Source organism: Grampus griseus (genome assembly GCF_964374135.1).
Source record: "Grampus griseus genome assembly, chromosome: 7".
In the NCBI taxonomy this organism is placed as follows: Eukaryota; Metazoa; Chordata; class Mammalia; order Artiodactyla; family Delphinidae; genus Grampus; species Grampus griseus.
This window is the reverse complement of record NC_139001.1, coordinates 10,183,777-10,204,897: the sequence shown is the minus strand read 5'-3', so window position 1 is coordinate 10,204,897 and position 21,121 is coordinate 10,183,777. Positions and strand designations below refer to the sequence as shown.

At 39.9% G+C, this 21,121-nt stretch overlaps 1 protein-coding gene across 1 annotated transcript in view; it reads right to left on the bottom strand.

Annotated features, from left to right (window-relative positions):
• Positions 1–6,610: 6,610 nt before the first annotated feature.
• PID1 (phosphotyrosine interaction domain containing 1) overlaps positions 6,611–21,121 on the bottom strand; it is a 258,330-nt gene continuing 243,819 nt past the window's right edge. Inside the window, exon 3 of the mRNA XM_082657937.1 lies at positions 6,611–8,733. Coding sequence (XP_082514063.1) covers positions 8,257–8,733 — 477 coding nt within the window. The 3' untranslated portion in view covers positions 6,611–8,256. The remainder of the gene's footprint in view (positions 8,734–21,121) is intronic.

The window sequence follows — 21,121 nt, the reverse complement described above, 5'->3', positions numbered from 1 at the left end:
ATAGATGCAGAGAAATCTTTCAACAAAATTCAACACCCATTTATGATAAAAACCCTGCAGAAAGTAGGCATAGAGGGAACTTTCCTCAACATAATAAAGGCCATATATGACAAACCCACAGCCAACATCGTCCTCAATGGTGAAAAACTGAAAGCATTTCCACTAACATCAGGAACAAGACAAAGTTGCCCATTCTCACCACTCTTATTCAACATAGTTTTGGAAGTTTTAGCCACAGCAATCAGAGAAGAAAAAGAAATAAAAGAAATCCAAATCAGAAAAGAAGAAGTAAAGCTGTCACTGTTTGCAGATGACATGATGCTATACATACAGAATCCTAAAGATGCTACCAGAAAACTACTAGAGCTAATCAATGAATTTGGTAAAGTAGCAGGATACAAAATTAATGCACAGAAATCTCTGGTATTCCTATACACTAATGATGAAAAATCTGAAAGTGAAATTAAGAAAACACTCCCATTTACCACTGCAACAAAAAGAATAAAATATCTAAGAATAAACCTAACTAAGGAGACAAAAGACCTGTAGGCAGAAAATTATAAGACATTGTGGATTGGATTGGCTTTCCATCTTGGATTGGAAGAATCAACATTGTGAAAATGACTCTACTACCCAAAGCAATCTACAGATTCAATGCAATCCCTATCAAACTACCAATGGCATTTTTCACAGAAGTAGAACAAAAAATTTCACGATTTGTATGGAAACACAAAGACCCCGAATAGCCAAAGCAATCTTGAGAATGAAAAATGGAGCTGGAGGAATCAGGCTCCCTGACTTCAGACTATACTACAAAGCTACAGTCATTAAGACAGTATGGTACTGGCACAAAAACAGAAATATAGATCAATGGAACAGGATAGAAAGCCCAGAGATAAACCCATGCACATATCGTCACATTATGTTTGATAAAGGAGGCAAGAATATACAGTGGAGAAAAGCCAGCCTCTTCAATAAGTGGTGCTGGGAAAAACTGGACAGGTATATGTAAAAGTATGAAATTGAAACACTTCCTAACACCATACACAAAAATAAACTCAAAATGGATTCGTGACCTAAATGTAAGGCCAGACACTATCAACCTCTTAGAGGAAAACATAGGCAGAGCACTCTATGACATAAATCACAGCAAGATCGTTTTTGACCCAGCTCCTAGAGAAATAGAAATGAAAACAAAAATAAACAAATGCGACCTAATGAAACTTAAAAGCTTTTGCACAGCACAGGAAACCATAAACAAGACCAAAAGACAACCCTCAGAATGGGAGAAAGTATTTGCAAATGAAGCAACTGACAAAGGCTTAATCTCCAAAATTTACAAGCATCTCATGCAGCTCAATAACCAAAAAGCAAACAACCCAATCCAAAAAAGGACAGAAGACCTAAATAGACATTTCTTCAAAGAAGATATACAGATTGCCAACAAACACATGAAAGAATGCTCAACGTTCATTAATCATTAGAGAAATGAAAATCAAAAGTACAATGAGATATCATCTCACACTGGTCAGAATGGCCATCATCAAAAAATCTAGAAACAATAAATGCTGGAGAGGGTGTGGAGAAAAGGGAACACTCTTGCACTCTTGGTGGGAATGTAAATTGATACAGCCACTATGGAGAACAATATGGTGGCTGCTTAAAAAACTACAGATAGAACTACCATACGACCCAGCAATCCCACTACTGGGCATATACCCTGAGAAAACCATAATTCAAAAAGAGTCATGTACCAAAATGTTCATTGCAGCTCTATTTACAATAGCCAGGACATGGAAGCAACCTAAGTGTCCATCAACAGCTGAATGGATAAAGAAGATGTGGCACATATATACAATGGAATATTACTCAACCATAAAAATAAACGAAAGTGAGTTATTTGTATTGAGGTGGATGGACCTAGAGTCTGTCACACAGAGTGAAGTAAGTCGGAAAGAGAAAAATAAATACCGTATCCTAACACATATATATGGAATCTTAGAAAAAAAATGTCATGAAGAACCCAGGGGTAAGACGAGAATAAAGACACAGACCTACTAGAGAACAGACTTGAGGATATGGGGAGGGGGAAGGAAGGGTAAGCTGTGACAAAGTGAGAGAGTGGCATGGACATATATACACTACCAAATGTAAAATAGATGGCTAGTGGGAAGCAGCCGCATAGCACAGGGAGATCAGCTCGGTGGTTTGTGACCACCTAGAGGGTTGGGATAGGGAGGGTGGGAGGGAGGGAGACGCAAGAGGGAAGAGATATGGGAACATATGTAAATGTATAACTGATTCACTTTGTTATAAAGCAGAAACTAACACACCATTGTAAAGCAATTATACTCCAATAAAGATGTTAAAAAAAAAAGAAAATAACTTCAATTTCATTGATTTTCATAGCGATTTTTCTATGAGAAACAAGAAGAGTTAGTCATGTCAGGGTTTTTTTTTGCGGGGGTGGGTCATGGCTAAGACCAAACATTTATACTAACTGAAGGTAAGGATATATGTAAATAATGCATATTTTTTTAAAAGACGCATTTTATTACTTTCAAGGGCTCTGAATCCTACAATTGCATTAACCGTCTGTTGCTTTGTGGAGAGCCCACTCTAATCAATAGAAAAGAATAGCTTGAAACCAGCAATCAAAGTCTCACTTTCAGCTGGACCTGCTTCTACTTGTGCTGAAATTACACTATGTCCGGTAAATTGCTATTTGAATATGCAGAAGCAGTGTTTTCCTCAATAGGTAAACACTTCCAACAACAACATTAATTCATCCTATTTGCTTATTAAAAATAAGCATAAAACTTTAGCTTTTCAAGGCCAAAACCACAAACTCTTAAATAGTTCCAGCTAAATTAATGAGGTTTTTCTATACTAATTTCTAAAAGTGTGGTTCTAAATCCTAGGAAAAGCTAGGAAAGATAATAAAAATAGAGAAAGGCAACAGATAATTTGGCAAAAGCCTGAATTAAAGGTCTAATTCCATCTAAGCTCCCAAATTAAAATGTTTTTATAACCATAATAGCATCTACATGAAGTTAATCCAATTATGAACATAATAAAATTTATTATTAGATTTCCTGTGCAAAATTGGTATCAGAACCATTATGGTCAGACCTGTGATGAGACTTGGTCTTAGTTGATCCCAAGTTTACATTAAAAAGTGACCCTGGAATGGAGTCAACTCTTGGCTCTTCCTTGCAAGTTGGTGTTTCCTTAAATGTTTCTCTTAAGTTTTCCCCCCCAAGGACAAAGAAAGTTCTGAAATGGTAATCAGGCCACGTAATTACAGGTTTGAAACCAAGCAGGTTCCATGTAGTGTCACGTTTCATTTCACAGATCTGATTATGTTTTCAAATGACTCAACCTTGGTCTAATATGTATGCTTAGATAAAGGGATAAAACCATTTTTATTAAGAAAATAGTTGTTAAATGAAGTTATAGATATGAAAGTATGGACCATTATTGGGAATTTCTATGAAGGAGTTGAAAATATGTGTAATGCTTCAGTAATTCCATTTTCATAATACATCAGCACCTTGTAGTCGCAGCCTCTAAGCCACGCTATTGAAAAGTAGGAACTTGAGAATGTTTTAAAATGAAAGCCATTAAGTTTCCTAAGCAAAACACTATTCAGATTCTGTTTGACTGCCTAATTTTGGGTGCATAAGCAAAACCCAAGCTAATCTTACTAGGACATTCCATAAGAAACAGTTCCCCAAATGTCTCTGTGAATTTGAGCTTTGCTCAAATGTACAAGACCACGTCTTAGATTCATTTTCGACAAATACAGTTTATTTGTAAGTATCCAAAATAAGATGGTTTAGATTTTTTCTTCCTCTTAGCAACTTGCTTTACCCATCAGTTGTTTTTCTTTCTAAGCCTGGGTTTATGCAACAAACATAGTTCTTTTCTGGTGACTATTATCAGCTGGTACCTCTTCAGAAAGAGCAGCCAAAGTTCTTAGGTTGAACAATGCATCCCATAAAATGACTCCAAAAGCCCATTCCCGGCATCTAATAGGAACATTTCTTGAATATCAATAAGAATATGACAATTAGGGGAATCTTTCCCTTCACTGCTGTTTAGTCTAGGTTATATCGAGGAGATGAGAAGATAGCACACTTTAGGAATGCCTAAGAAATAGTAAGCTATGAAGAATTAAATTGTCATCATGTTCCATCTGACTGGGAAAAAAATAATAAATAAGAGCAATTTAGGATCATCTGCAGGGTTCGACAGTCTTGTCAAATTTTGCATCAATGGACCATGAACCAAAACGTGATCTCAGATTCAGAGCATATATGCTCTTCCCTGCTAAAATCAAAGAAAGTCTGGGATGTTATGATGTATGTAATTAAATAGTTAAGGTAGGATAGGAGGAAGGAAAGGAGGAAAGTCAAAGTGGAAAAAAACAGATGGAGAGGACAAAGAAAAAAGTATTTTCTGATGTATAAATTCGGGGAAAAAAGTTAAATTCATCTGCTTCATACTATCAGAAAAGTAAAACGCCCTCCCCCATCACTCTCTCTCTCTTCTCTTTCAGCAGCAGAAATAAACAAAGCAAATATATGACAAAAATTCCATAATCTACTAAATGCAGCTTCCTTAAAATACATTATCTGTCTACTTCCCTGGGATAACGTTTGTTCTACTTCAATCATATAGCTCACTTCGAACATTCTTCTTCTATCTCTAAGCAGCCACAAACTCGTTCTGGAATTAGGTAAGGAATGATGTTTTCCTTCAGTAAAAAGCCATTTGCTCACCTTTGAAGAAAGTGGGCAAGGGAGTCTCTAGGGTTCCGTCCAGGATTCCAAGATTCTGTGCTAGAACTCGCAAATCAAAGCCTCACATAGTAACTTTTCCTTCCATCTGTCTCTCCCTCCCTTCATCCTGCTAAGAGAAACTTATTGAGTTCCCCCTAGATGACCGGTCCTGTGATGGAAGCTGAGGATAGAACGTGAACAAAAAAGAAAAAAAAAATCCCCATCTTAAAGACACTTCCATCCCCAGAGGCTTAAAAAATATTTACATAATTATAAAAATAAATATGTAATTGAAAACTTCAATGGAGGACATGAAGGGAAATTACAGGCTGCTATAGAATCCTGTAATAGAAGGATTTGATTCAAAGTTTTAACATGTCCTGAGAAAAACAAAACAAAACATGCATCTTGGTTTTAGGGGTAAAGAGAGTATTTTGTCCATTGACCACAGCCAATAAAATACTTAAACAAAATCTCATATTATGTTATTTGTGCTCAAATAAAATTTCTTGGGCCTTTGTTTGCTTTTAAAACTTTTTCTCTTGCTATAAAAAATGACTTCAAACATGAATAGCAAAGGATATTTACTACTAGTGGCTTAGGATGCTAATTTAAGATAAGCTAGAGGGTTTTAAGAGGAATGGAAATAAAATATCCAAATTAAAGCAACAGCCCTGGATCAGAAGTCAGAGGGTTTTTGTCCCCGTCAAACACACCTGAGCTGTGCTAGCTTGGCCAAGTTATACCGTGTCTCTGAACCTCAGTTTTCTCATCTCTAAAGCAAATGCCATATCTGCCTTCAGTATCCTTCTGAGGGGCTTATGAGTTGAGGTACACAAAAGTGCTTTGTGCTCACCAGTCTAGAAAGTAGAGTATAAAAAGGGAGGAAACGAAGAGTTAAAAAAATAATGAATTCGTGTATTTATCTCTAAATTGCTTACTAATCACTAAGCAAAAGCTATTGCCAATATTATCAGAGTCAACTACTTAGCATGTCACACTTAGTACCCTGAGAAAAATACCAGCAAATGCTTTCTGCAATAAATAACCATATGTGCACTTGCAATCCAAATTTTGCTGAGAGAAGAAAGTGGCATTGTTTGGAAATACATCTGGCTGGATTCTTTCTCTTCTTTCTCCCCCTCTTCAAAGCATATTCAAGGACAGTGGAGTGAACCTGAAAACGAGAAAAGTTCAACTTGAAAGAAAATGCCATTTTCATCGGAGGAGTGAGGTAGTAATTCTTCTTTGAGTTCCTCTCTTTAGCAGGCACCCGTATTTTCACTTTTGAAGCCTTTATATTTGGTACTGATTCCATGAAGAGTATTGCTCAAGACATACAGGCTCCATGGCCACCTGCCTTGCTTGATTAATGGGGCTGTTCTGAGAAATCATGGCCTGAAGGAGACATTTTTAACCAGTTCTGTCAGAAGGACTCACTCTGTTGACCTTCCCCGATTTCAGCGCAGGTTCTCCCAAGAGGCACGTGAGATTCTATAAATAGCCATCATTTGTAAAATATTCCAGAAGACTCACCTCTGAAATAAGCCCATCACACTAAATAACTTTCAATTATTGACGCGTTACCATCTCAATGAAGGGGCAGTCATTTTTACATAGAAAAAGAGCATTAGAAAATAAAACAAGATTTTTTTTGAACACCGTCAAGGAATGGGTTATTGATGACCAAGTTTTAACATATTTTTAGAGAGAATTCCCTATTTATTCAATCTGATCTATTTTGTCCTTCAGGTTTTCTTTACTTAAAAAAGGAACGACATACAAAATAGGAAACTCCTCAACTGTATTAATGCGAACATATTTTTTATTGAAGAATGAATGCATTTATGCTAAAGAGTCGTTTACATTTGTTGTGAAGCAGCAAGCGTATCTCCAAGAGGTGCATATTCCCCTCGATGTGACTCCATGCTTATTCTACATGCCTTAACACCGGACCCACACTCGGGGGCACACGTACACACACACAGACGCAGACATGGACACACAGATACACAGACCAAAACGCCGGCACCACGGCTCTCTGGATTCAATAAACTCTCATTTAAGGCTTCTGTAAGGTGTCCTAGTGCCCCTAAATTTATTACCAGAATTCGAAACAGACTTTCAGAAAGGAGCAGTACCTGGGAAACTAGTCATCTGCTCTCGGCCTTAAATGCATGGATGTTAGCCAATCCTTTCAATGTCATTCAATATTGACTCTTTGCGTTTATGATATGTAAAGATTCATCAAACTGAGAAAACTCAGGCTCTCTTAGTGAGAATTTCTCATTAGAAATACCGAACAAACTGGCAACTCTGACCCTAAGAAATCAATCCGATTGGAAGCTAAGGTCAGATTTCCCTTTAGAATGGACAGAGGTTCTCTAGATAAGTCTGGTTTATATCATTTGTCTCCTACTCGACCGTAGTGTTGAGTGATGGGTCAAAGATTCCTTAGTGATACCAACTCAGATTTGAAGCTTGCCATGAAAGGTTCATCAGAAAGGACCATCAACTAAATAAGTTACCATAAATCGGGGTTGAAGAAAGGACAGCCCACAAGGAGCTTGTTCAGTCGCTGATAACTCATTCCCTTTTTCCAACCTATCTGTGGTGGTAGTCTGAAACTCCCACTTTGTTTGATTGTTTCTTTCATCTGCTTGGTTATTTTCTTCCCTTTTGGTGTCCTGCAGTGTAGGGTGAGGCTGCATCTCTGTGGGGATGGTGGCGCGGACTGGAAGGGCGGAGAGGGAGGATGGGGCAGGCGGAGGAAGGGGGCTATTAGTAGTTCCGAGTGTTCTAAGAAGATAGATGAAGTGAATACAATAAGAGGGTACTACTTGATATACTTATGTAATAAAAGCACTACCTTTAACTGTGAATTAACTGCCAACTATCAGGTTGTTAGCTGTAAAGCTCAATAACAGCTGTGCTGATTTGCTTACTGAGGAGAGAATCTGAAGCCAGCCAGGGGAGAGGAGCTCTCAGGATCAGCCTGAGGTGTTCCTTTAGTCCAGAGGCCTCCTCGCCAGCAACAGCACTCACCACCTCCCCACACAACTAGGGATCCTATAGGGGCATCTAACATTCTTGTTGGGTTTCATAAGGCAAGTTGGGATGGTCCATCACATAAACAGCCGCAGTGTATTTGCCTGAGAGCGCTGAAAATCGGCATGGAGAGCTCCTACAGGGAGGCATTGGAAAATGAGAAAAAAAAAAAGAAGACCAGAGTCTAGAACTTTCCTCCCCAGCCACACGCCCACCTTCCTCATAGTCACAGCAGCAGCAGATTTCAATGTAATTACTTTAATAGTACATTTCTTTAGATTTAGAATTGCTCTTCTGAATTTAAAAAGCTTGGTCAGCCAATAATTTGGCAGTCTTTTCATCCCAAATTTGAATCATTGCTTATTCATTGCTTGTCTTGAATGCCTTGACCAATGCTGCCTTTGCTGAAGCATCCTCAGTTCACTCAGCCGTCATCGGATTCCAATTCCTGGGACACCTCTTCCGAGGAGCTGTTCCTGTGGATCCGGCCGTCGCTCTTCATACTGTGGAAAGTCTTCTTGAAGGCCTCCATCATGGCGTGGGCCAGCTTCTTGGCCTCCAGCTTGCTCTCGCACTCGACAGCGTGGCAGTCCATCTGGTAGGACAGGTCGTCGTTAATCTCCCTGTAAACCCAGGCGAAGATGTCGGGGCTCACGTTGTGGTCGGCGGTGCAGTAGGCAATGCGGGCCACCTGGAAGGTATCCATGTGCACCGTGGCCTCCCCTTTGTGGTCGAGGTGATGGAGCCACACTTGGAACGGTCGGATTTCCAGGAGGGCATTGGCTGGAAAGACGTCTTCTCGGGCTAGCGTGTGCTTTTTCCAGAGCTCGATGACCGGCTTTTCTGTGCAGCCTGACAAAAACTGCATGCCTGTGGTGGGGACCTTACCCAGATAGGTCACCTGCAGAAGTAAGAGAGGAAGAAAAAGGAAGAGGTCAGCAGTAGGCTCTTCGTTCTGCTTGTTCACTGATGTTCTCAAACAATCATGGCGTCACCCTGGCAGGATGGAGAGACATCTTTCTTGCTCCCTAAAAGAATAACTGTCATCCGAATTTATATTTTTTCTCCCTAACAAGTTGACCCCTTGGCAAAGGTACTGAAATTTAAAAATAGGGTTAAACTTTAAAAATTAGAGTTTTAGAGACCTACTCTCCCTCCCTCAGCCCCCTTTTAAACTCAAATTAGAATGAATGATTATGATCTTTTCCAAATTTGGCATTTCTTTGACACCATAAATCCACTTGAAGTTTATTTTCAACCAAACACACGCAGAATTTAATGATAAAAAGGAGGCAAAAGGATGTTGCATCTGAAAAACAAAATCTTTATTAAACTTATCTCCGACTCTGGTTCTCTTTCCAAATCACTAAATGTCTGATTTCACCTAAGCTACTTGCTTCTAGCAAATGCCAAGGACACAAAAACTGTTCTATTTAAATTATGGTCTAAAACATGACTGTTTTCTCACCAACATAAAGTTTAAGCAATTCTTGAACTGATGGGCATCTGGTTAGAGTGATAAAAAATGAAAGATCTACAGATAGGTTAAGATTAGAACCCTGGTTTATCAAATAGCTAGATGGGCAATACTAAAACAAAGAAAAATAATTCCAGGTGATTCAGATAGTGTCCTTTAAAAAATTGGTTTATGATATACCAAGAAAAGATGTTCATTCTCTCGTTTTTGTTTTTTTTCACTCGTCAACATGGATAGACCCTCTACCCCTGGGCACCTGCATTATGGAAACACACAAAACTGAAGAAATCATTTAAGAAATAACACAAAATAGTATGTAATTTGGCTCAAAATTAGAGGCACGGATGTAAGTGCTATGAATTTTAGGGAAAAAAGACCAGAAAAAGGTCCAGAGAAATGGTGAGAACTGAGAAAGGACATTTAGCCACAATGATTCCAAATCAATGTTTCTGTTTAATGGGACAATAAAGTCCAGAGACAAAAAGTTCAGGGCACAGACGTTAAGTCCTGTTGCATCTTTTTGTGTTTTGGTTAGCTCTTATACAAGAGTTCATTGGCTAATCCCTTTAAAAAGATGACTCTTAGTAAAGAGGCACAAGTGCTGCCCACTCTAGAAATATTTACTAGGAATCTATTATGTACGATGGCAATGTGCCAGGTGGGCATGGGGGAGAGGGAGGATGGAGAGGTCCAAAATCAGTGGAAGAAAGTAGCTGAATACGTGTTCAGAGCAGCGTTTTTGAGGCAGGTGAAGATGAGAATAAATCCCAGCTCATCAGTTCACCGGGTGGGTGGTCCTGGACAAACCACCAGCCCTTTGCACATGCACAGATACAACTATGATGCGAGGCAGCCCATGAAAAGGAGAGGCGAAGGGTACCACCAAGTACCTGAGCATTTAGCAGAGCCAGTGATGGCACCCACCGTGCTCATGGAACACCTCTGGGAGGGGAGTCATTGGATTTCAAAGCATCAGAGCTTCAAAACCTAGATAGGAGCCCAGCAAATCAGATGGTAAGCAGGAAGAAGGAGCAGGAAGGCAGGGGCTGCAGTGGGGAAAGGCCTCACCTGTCTGGGCACATGGGGCACTTTGGCCTGACCACACATTTGCCCTAAGACAGCCATGAAGGAGAGACAGATGGTCCATGACCGCTGGATAAAAACAGGCTGAACTTTGAAAGCTGGCCTTGCATGCCCTCTGAGGAGTCAGGTCTTCTCTGCTCTTGATGGGATGCCACTGAGGGTCTACAGTCCAAGGGGTACCTGGATCTGATGGAGGTTGTGAACTTGGACGGCTTGACAGATGCCAGGAAGAAAGACGGATGGGGAGAGCTGCCTAGCAGCAGGATGATCAGGCAGGAAGTTGTTGCAGCAGCACAGCCAGGAGACAGGGGTGGCCTGACTTAGGAGTGGAGGTCGTGGGAAAGGACAGTGGGGACAGATGGGAACGAGATTCAGAGGTAAAACTGACAATACCTGGCAATACACTGAAGGGGGAAGATGACTCAGACAGACACTGCAAGTGCCTACACTCCCCAAGGAGGCGGCTGGGTGAATAGTTCCTTGTCGCTCTGGATTGGAGTCACACACTAAATGTGGCTTTGTTAGGAGACGCACAAGATGCGGCTCTTGACTTATACTACTTACTGAAAATGTGCTTTCTGTATATGGTATTTATGATATCTTTATTAACTGTTAACAATTTTATTTTTTTAATTGAGGTGAAATTCACATCACACAATATTAACCATTTAAAAATGTACGCTTCAGTGGCATTTAGCAGTCAAAATGCTATATGACTATCAGCTCTGTCTAGTTCCAAAGTATTTTCATCACCCCAAAGGAGACCCAGGCAGTTACTCTCCACCGTCCCCTCGCTCCAGCCCCTGGCAACCACCCATCTGCTTCCTGTCCTTATGGATTTACTATTCTAGATAGTTCATACAATTAGAATCACAAAATATGTGACCTTTTGTGTCTGGCTTCTTTCACTTAGCATAATGTTTTCAAGGTTCATCCAAGATGTACCATGTATCAATACCTCATTCCTTTCTATGACATCATTACTTTTGGAAGTGGAAAAGCAAATGGAGTAAACTAGTTTTAGCGTTTGACGTGAAAAGTATTCTTTCTTACTGTCCCCCCGGAAACTAGAAATAACTATGTTTATATTTGTTATATTTGATAGAAACATTCTTCAGAGGAAGGGAATCTCCTTTGATGTGCTTTAATCTCTCTCTCTCTCTCTCACACACACTCTCACACAAACACAATTTTTTAAAAAAATTATACAGTGGCTTCTATCATGATATAATTAAAGGATGAGTTTTAAAAACTTTATTGTAAGTTGTTGATGGTTCCCTCCAGTGGAAAGCAACTTAATAATAGTAAAATTTTGACAACTAAGAAAAAAATGTATTCCTCTCATAAATATTTATTACTTAAAAACTAAAGATTTTAAGGGAAATAAAGTTTTATGTTGGAAGTGTGCTTGAGAGAAGAATGGAGCAGAGATTATAACTCAAAGAGTTTAATACGACAACAATGAAAGCTATTTAATAATACGCAGACACTTATATAAAAATTTTTTTTAAACACTGAGGTTCGATGTATACATAGATGTAATCTCCTGGCACTAAAGTTACTAGGAAAGTAATATTTATTTACTGGCCCGGTTTCACTAGTATCACCTAAACAACACACTATATGCACCAAGCATAAGGTCCCACATTGCTGTTCATATACACCTGCAGCCAAATGAAGCCACACACTGAATAGTAATAACTAATATTTGTATCACACTTTAGGTAAAAAGCACTTTGCATGCATTAGATCCATTGACAGCCCTGTAGGTCAGGATGGAATATTATTATCACTAACCCGATTTTAAAGACAAGAACCTTAGATGGGGTGGTAGCACTGGGGTATTGAATTCCTAGACCACTTTGCTATTAGATGAGAGTCGTTTCCTTGTAGTTTCACTTTTCAGCCACTTATTCATTTTTCCCATCTTTGGGCTGTCAGAGAAATTTTAGCTTTGTATGAACACCCTAGAAGCAGTGGGTCCTCCCAAAGAAAGAATAGCATTCTGTTGTTTCGTGCTTTTGTAAATGACACTCCCTTCCATGCCTGGGCATTTCTTTAAAATTTATTCTTGTTTTATAACTGCAGAAAGTAAGATTCAAAATCCTAAACTTTTCAGGTAAAACAGAACACAAAAAAATAAGGTAATATATATTTATATGTTTTATATAAACATATAATATACACTTTTTGCAAATATTTATTATATGTTTATAATACGTATATTATCTGTTTTCTAAAACTCAAAAACACATATAATCTATTTACAACGAAATCAAAGAAAAAATACTTTTAATCTAAAGAACTGCAGACTTCTGGCATCTTTCCAAAAGTTTTCTGTGAAAGGAGAGACATAAACAAGTTCTACCAGCACTAATCCTGAATATTCCATTAGCTTCATCTTGCAAAGTATTCCTAAACCTGCATATGGAGACAGGCTAAGAGCAGAGTATGTGATGATGCCTCTCAACTTTGATATTGACAAGGGCCAACGTTCACACCAACTGTTTGCTGGAGCACCACAACTTATGTCTGCTCTCAACTGGGATTTGCAGTGGAGGCCACAGAGGCTGTAGTGGACAGACATGCCCTTCCTCCCAGCACAGAATTAGCAAACATGTATCTGAAATGCCAGAGAACCGCTGATTCTCCGGTGACAGCAGCTCCAGCCCTGATACTTGAAAATACCAGCCTCTTGGCAAGGCTCTTAGGTGAGTCTTCTCTGATAAAAGTGCGCTAACCCTGCCCAAACCTTCCCAAACAGTCCCGGTAATGAACTGCTCTCTGGTTCCTGTAAGGTGTGGCCAACACAAAACATGAGTCAGAGGGTCTAACTTATACCACTGGGTGAACCTTGGGAAGTCAATGAAATTTTGTTTTGTTACCTGTGGGGAGTTGATAACTTTGTCTGAAACCCCATGAGATTACATAAATACAAAAAATTATGTTAACAAGGGTACTTCTTTTTTTTTTTTTAACATCTTTATTGGGGTATAATTGCTTTACAAGGATGTGTTAGTTTCTGCTTTATAACAAAATGAATCAGTTATACATATACATATGTTCCCATATCTCTTCCCTCTTGCGTCTCCCTCCCTCCCATCCTCCCTATCCCACCCCTCTAGGTGGTCACAAAGCACCCAGCTGATCTCCCTGTGCTATGCGGCTGCTTCCCACTAGCTAGCTATCTTACGTCTGGTAGTGTATATATGTCCATGCCACTCTCTCGCTTTGCCACAGCTTACCCTTCCCCCTCCCCATATCCTCAAGTCCATTCTCTAGTAGGTCTGTGTCTTTATTCCCGTCTTACCCCTAGGTTCTTCATGACATTTTTTTTCTTAGATTCCATATATATGTGTTAGCATACGGTACTTGTCTTTCTCTTTCTGACTTACTTCACTCTGTATGACAGACTCTAGGTCCATCCACCTCACTACAAATAACTCAATTTCGTTTCTTTTTATGGCTGAGTAATATTCCATTGTATATATGTGCCACATCTTCTTTATCCATTCATCCGATGATGGACACTTAGGTTGCTTCCATCTCCTGGCTATTGTAAATAGAGCTGCAATGAACATTTTGGTATATGACTCTTTTTGAATTATGGTTTTCTCAGGGTATATGCCCAGTAGTGGGATTGCTGGGTCGTATGGTAGTTCTGTTTGTAGTTTTTTAAGGAACCTCCATACCGTTCTCCATAGTGGCTGTATCAATTTACATTCCCACCAAGAGTGCAAGAGTGTTCCCTTTTCTCCACACCCTCTCCAGCATTTATTGTTTCTAGATTTTTTGATGATGGCCATTCTGACTGGTGTGAGATGATATCTCATTGTAGTTTTGATTTGCATTTCTCTAATGATTAATGATGTACAGGAAAAGAATTATCTGAATAGAGTTTCCCTAGAAATGGAATAAAAAAGAAATCTCTAAGTAGAGTTTCCTTGAAAATGGAATGCAAAATGATAAAATGAGGTACCAAGACACTCTCCCCTCAGAATGACCCCTTTAAATCAGCCCTGCTATCTTCCTTACTGGCCCGGGTTCCAGAATCCTGACTCTGTGCACTTTCCCCTAATAAGTCAATTATTTACTACCTGCCTGCAGATATCCTAATGATCCCATTACGTTCTCCAGAGTCTGGCATTCACCCATATTGCTGACTATAAGTCACTGAAAAAAAAAAACTATTCAGGCTTTAAAAAAGTGAATTTCTCTTTAATTTTTTATATATAATTTAATAGAAATGTGCCTTATGGCTCTGCTTTTCAAGGGAGACAGAGTAAAAACTTAAAAAAAATTATCTCAAAATACGAAAGATTCAGTTCTGCTGTGCATGCAGCCATGCCCTCTGTGGTTATTGGACCACAGAATACATGTGTCTCAATAAATAGAAACCCTTGAAATACAGGGCTTTATCCATGTATCCCTTTATGTCAACACTGTTGCAGGGATTTACTCTAACTGTATACAGAGATCCCTTCTTGCCAGTGCTTCTCATGTGGGAGACTTGCTTTCACACCCTCTGTAGGCACATCCTCCTTATGAGAACACAGGACTCAGTGTGCAAGGCTGCCTCGGGGCTTCCACCACTGATATAGCTGTGTAGCAATGTCGGGTCTGTGAATGAGAACGCTGTGATCCTGCCCGTCTATGAAAATATGAAAGAAGTGAATGTTTTCTACATGAATAAGTCCCTTCTGAGCCTCATCCTTAGGGGTTGCTATTTTCCGGAGCCGCAAAGCAGACGAGAAACACAGAGTCGCGAAATTGTTCCCTACGTGTCCAAAATGGTAGACAGATTTTTTTCAAGGTGCCACCTCCCCAGGTGCTGGGAGAAAGGGCCTTGGGAGACAACAAGAAGATCCTTCAGGAGGAGTAACAAGCCGTTGGAAATAAATACTAGCATCTCTTCCGTGGTTGCAGAAACAGGCTTTGGGCAAGAAGCTTATGAATCATTCAGAGAGAAATAAACAAACAGAGCAAAGAAAAATAAAAAGTTTTTCCCTCTGTGTCATTCAGTGTCATAAACTGATGCCCAGACACAGACGTGTGTAATGTGTGTGAATCGGCTTTGCCTAATCCCAGCTGAAGAAAGTATTCGAGGATATTCATGGCGTGTAAAAATACAGAGAGGCCACGGAGCCAAGGGGCCCGCCAGAGTGTCTGCAGCACTTACAGTGTCTGACCAGGTGAGACCAGCGTCCTCAGAATTTCTCCTTCCCACGCATGAGTTTTCCAACACCGCAGCCAGCTCTCCATTCATGAATCACCATTCCCTTCTCATCTGAGGCAAAATAAACCCTGGCTGCCTGTCCTGCATCCTTGTGGCCGAGCCAGCACCGTTGCGTTCCTTCCTCTTGGTGGCCGGCGCATATTTCATTCTGGCCTGAAAAACCCTTGTTTAAGACCCTGACTCATCTTACCTTACACTGGACAGGCAGGTGGAAAGGGTAATACCAGGGTCCCTAAATGAAGATGTGAGATGGAGTGGATGATCACGTAAGAAGCCAGGCACCTGGTTTCCTGGGGTCTTCCACCTTCCAGGCTGGATAAGCCCAGCTTCCCAACTTTGGAAGCCTGACTTCGGTTCAGTTTACTATGGGGTTTCTCCGGGATGACACGTCAAGAACAAAGATTCTCCAGAGGCCTTTCTTGGGATATGAAAGATCTTGTTGCTCTTTCATTGTCTGTAGGAGACTTCCTTTCCCCAGCTGACATAAAAAAGATGATATAAACACAGGATGGAGAAAACATAACTGGGAATCCCAATAGCTTTTGGGTTACAAGGCAAAAGATGAGAAAAAGAAAAGCCACTCTTACTCCTAGGCCAAATATCAGAATCAAGCTCTTCTGCTCTCACGTTAATTCCCATTTGCACATTTCCGAGAAAAGGGAAAGGACAAAATCCTGAGATTTATGATGTAGGCTTGAATCTACTCCTTCCTGGCTGGTCACAGAGGAGCAAGAGTTCACTAAGCACTTTGGAGAGTGGGGATGGATCCAATACGCCAATGACCTAACAATCCACAATGCACAGACGGAAGTAAAGCTAACCATGACCTTGAACTTGAATAATCTGCTTTAAGCCATGAAGACAATATTAAAGGATAAATACTGTGCACGGTGAAATCTATGAAGTTATTGTGAGAAAAATGAAATTGATTAGCCTTGAAAATTAAATTTATTTACCTGTATTTTCATTTGATAAGCATTCACTAAGCACCTACTGGAAACCAGGTATATCAGTGAGTAAAACTGATAAAACTCTCTGCCCTCTCGGGGCTGACATTCCAGCTACATAGGAGATTCTTACGACTGAGTTTACAGAACTCAGCATTACACAGGCAAGTCTGGCGTCAGGGAGGAGAACATGCATGGGCCTCTGGGAATGTTTTTGATGAATCGGAAAACTTCTCTTGGGTTCAGAAAGGTCTTTCCTCTCATATGGCATAACTGGGATGAAAAAAGTCCCCATTTAGATTCTATTCCTTGGGTCAAGCTGTATCTCATGAAGGCTTATTAGTCTTTACATTCACTGTAGTTTGGCTTCCTGAGATGCTACCATGGTAGAGGGACCAGGCAGGTCAATGTCTTTGGAAGACTGCCAAGGGAGAGGGAAAGTGAGTGAGGGCTAGAAAGTGAAGGAGGTAGGAGATTCAAGGCTGACTCTGCCTCCCAAACAAGATGCCTCCCAAACAAGATGCCACTGGTAGTCTACATTTGCCCTGGCGACTAGACAGGTGGGGTGCCTGGCCTCACTTGACACCTGTGTTTTTACTCCCAGGATGCTCCAGGCACATCTAACTAATCTGCCTTCATTGAAATCTCATAGTAAAATTATAAGTTGTTTTAGGCAGCCCAGCATCTATTCTACTCTTCTTTGGTCTCTTCCTTTATTTTGGAGATCCAAAGAGCAAGTTTTCCCAGTGTTCAAACTCAAGGTACTGATAATTGTATTGCAATAAATTCCTAATGATTCAAAGGTATATCATCAGCATTATGGGCTTTTAGAGCTAAATGGGGCCAGTCAGACCAATCTAACACCACCCCTTTGTTGCAGAGATGATGATTCTGATACTTGCCCTGAATCACACAGCTGGTCCCTGAAAGAGCAAGGTGTGGAATGAAGGTCTCCACCACAAGGCCAAGGTTCTTTCCACTACTCCAATCTCTTCTCCAGAAGAGGATCTGGACACTTTTTTTCATTCTTATATCATCTACTTCTCTCTGGCCATTTCTTCAATTGTCCACACTGAGACCAAGGTCTGGTCAGGGACACGGAAAGGTGACGCGCACTCTACCAGGACTTGTTAAACATTCTAAAAGGAGGTTGGAATCGGAGTCAAACTGCCCTTAACCTGAGATGTGTCTGCATAGCTCAGGGATTTAAATTATGATGCTAGCATCAATAATTGAAAGAAGGTGACAGGAGTGCATACCTAATATTCAGATATCATATTCCTAAAGGCCTCTGAAATGGTTCTTTACAAAGCAAACAATCCCTATTTCAAAGAATAATTCCAAAGAGTAAATAGTCAACATGTGCTAAGTGTGCCCCTACCCTGCTCTTTGTGGGTCAAAGAGCACGCCAGACGACAAGAGATGTGGAATAGCTCCAGGCGCCAGGCACCAGGGTGAGCAGGCTTTGGCACAGCCCTTAACCAGGACAGTCTGAGAGGCCTGAGCTCAGTTCACAGTGGATCTGGGCATCCTTTCTCATTGCAATAGCTCGAGGGTCCTACTCCTCAGTTCTTCAGGCTCTTTTAACTCATTCCTAAGAAGCCCAGATGATTCTGGACCAAAACTACAGTTTTCTTCTCCAGAGTGAGTCTTGGGTCTCATTCTGGGGCCTATTTTTTGGCAGATCTACCTCATCCTCATCAGGATAAGAGGAGACCCAGCCGTCCTATGGCTAGACAAGGATGGGGACCAATTGTGGTCATTCCCCATAAGGCCATCCTTCAAAGTATTTTGCCTTATATCTCTTTGGCCAGGCTTGGATGGCTGACCAAGAGGCAGGGGGTGAACCTGGCTGCCTGGGGTAAGCCTACCTCTGACTTTAACAGCACATTTCGGTTATCCCTAAAGGGGATGGTGATGACCCAGAAAGGCTTACAGACTTACTCATTTTTTCCCCAGTAGTAGCAACAATGCTGGCAGTAGAATGCAGATTTTCTAACATGCATATCCTCTGGAGCACATCTATGCATATGCCTTTGTTTAGTGCTATTTATTTCAGTAGCTTTCCTAAGGCCACACATATTGATAATACTTTTTTTTTTTTATTTAGCAGTTCTTCCCAAGTATTGGAATGGGTTATGTTGATATAATCTATAAAAATATTAATAAAAATTTTACTGGAAGATATATTTTCTTTTTATTGTGTAAATGTATATCATGGTGGGGAAAAGCAAATTTACTAAGACCCAATATCAAGAAATAATTATGTGCAATTTTTGCATTCTAACAAAGAGATGAACATTGCTTCTGCTGTTAAATACACCATGTGTCTCACAATTAGGAATTTAAGTGACAGATTTATTTCTGTTATTCATATTACAGCTTAGTTCCACTGATGCAGAGTGACTTGAGACGCTGTGTCCCATCTTGCATTTATCAAGCAGTCCCAATGTGCAATTTGTCCTGTCAGTTGGCTCTTGGATGTGTGAAGCTTGGAAATATTGTCATTGTCACTGTCAAAGACAGAAGCAATTAATCTAGAAGGCACTGAAGTGTGCTTCGGAAGACAAAGTCACTTAATAAAAATGACATCACATTAAAACATATATTCCCTCATCTGGCCCCTTCTGGTGAGCTGGCCCAAGGATGGTATAACCACCGTTCTACTCAGTGGCACAAGAACAGTTTATTCCGAGACAAGTCTGATATCTCCTCTTCTGCCTTCTAATCCGTGGAATATACCAAAAAGGGAGAAATCCAGTAGAGCTCTCTAGGCCCTTAAATGTTCACAATGAGAAAATTCTCTAAATGATAAATCAGTATGAAGCACACTGCCTGTGTGCTATCCTGACAAATGGATTCAAGGGACAAGCGCTGGTGGCAGGTAAAAGAATGTCACCAATTTTTGTCCTTATAGCACTTTATCAATTCATTTTCCTTAGCACACAACTTGTTAGGAATGGGCCAGGAAAGGCAGTAAACATTTAGAAAGAATAACGTAGAGACAACATTTGGTTGAAGGTAATAAAATAAACACACCAGTCTGCTGGCTACAAGTCTAGAGCTCTTAATAGTAGGCCAGTGGAGGTTTGAAACAAGAGAGGTACTGTGAGGCTAACTAAACGCGGAATTACCAAGTAGTCCAGAAAAATGAAGACTTACGTTCAAACAAAACCTTTATGTGAACGTTCAAGGTAGCTTTATTTGTAATAGCCCAAAACTAGAATCAGTCCAGAGGCCTTTCAACAGGTGAACAGTTAATTGTGACACATCCATTCCATGGAATACTACTCAGCTAGAAAAAATGAACTACTGATACATGGAACAACTTGGATGAATCGCCAGGGAATTCTACTGAGTGGAAAAAAAAATCCCCAAAGATTACATACTGTATGATTCCATTTATATATCATTTCTGAAATGAAAACATTTTAGAAATAGAGAACAGATTAGTGGTCGCCGGGGGTTAGTGATGGAGGCGAATGGTGGAGGTGGGGGGGGTGGTTATAAAAGAGAAACACGAGTCATTATTGTGAGGGACTTGTTCAGTGTCTTGACTGTGGGGATAGATACATGAATCTACACATGTAGGAAAATTGTATAGGGCTAAATACACAAACACACATAAATGAGTGCAAGTAAAACTGGGCAAATCTGAATAAGATTGGTGGATTGTATGAATGTGATATTAAATCATAGTTTTGCAAAGTGTGATCATTGGAGAATACTGGGAGAAATGTATATGGGGTCTCTCTGGATTACTTCTTACAACTGCATGTGAATCGATTCTCTCAATGCAAATTTCAATTAAAAAAATCATCTCATCCATTTCATTGAGTTAGTTTTCTAATAAAACTACCTTTTACCTATAATTATTTATCAAAATTTGCAATATATTCATGTTGTTCTGACCAATGGATATACATATTAATTGTAAGGCTAACTCAAACCAGAGAAATATTTTAACTTAAACATGTATTATATTTTAGAAAACTATTTTTGAAAATGTCAATTTTATACATATATATATATATATATATATTGGGCTGGCAAAAAAGTTCCTTCAGCTTTTAAGTAAAAATAAAAGACATTTTTCATTTTCACCAAGAACTTCACTGAACAACGTATTCACCATTTTGTTCCACTACCTTCTGCTACTTTTCAGGCAACTTCGTAATTTCATTTTTGCAAAATTTTTTATCTTTTTGAGCAAAGAACTGTTCCAGGTGCCTTTTACAGTCTTCCAGGAAATTGAAATTTTTTCCATTACGAGAATTTTGTAAAGACCAAAATAAATGGAAATCTGAAGGTGCCATGCCTGGTGAATGTGGCGGATGAATCAGAACTTCCCAGCCCAGCTGGAACAGTGTTTGCCTGGTCATCAAAGAAACATGTGGGCTTGAGTTATCCTGATAGAACATTATGCGTTTTCTGTTAACTAATTCTGGACGGTTTTGGTCGAGTGCTGCTTTCAGTTGGTCTAACTGGGAGCAGTACTTGTTGGAATTAATCGTTTGGTTTTCCGGAAGGGGCTCATAATAGAGAA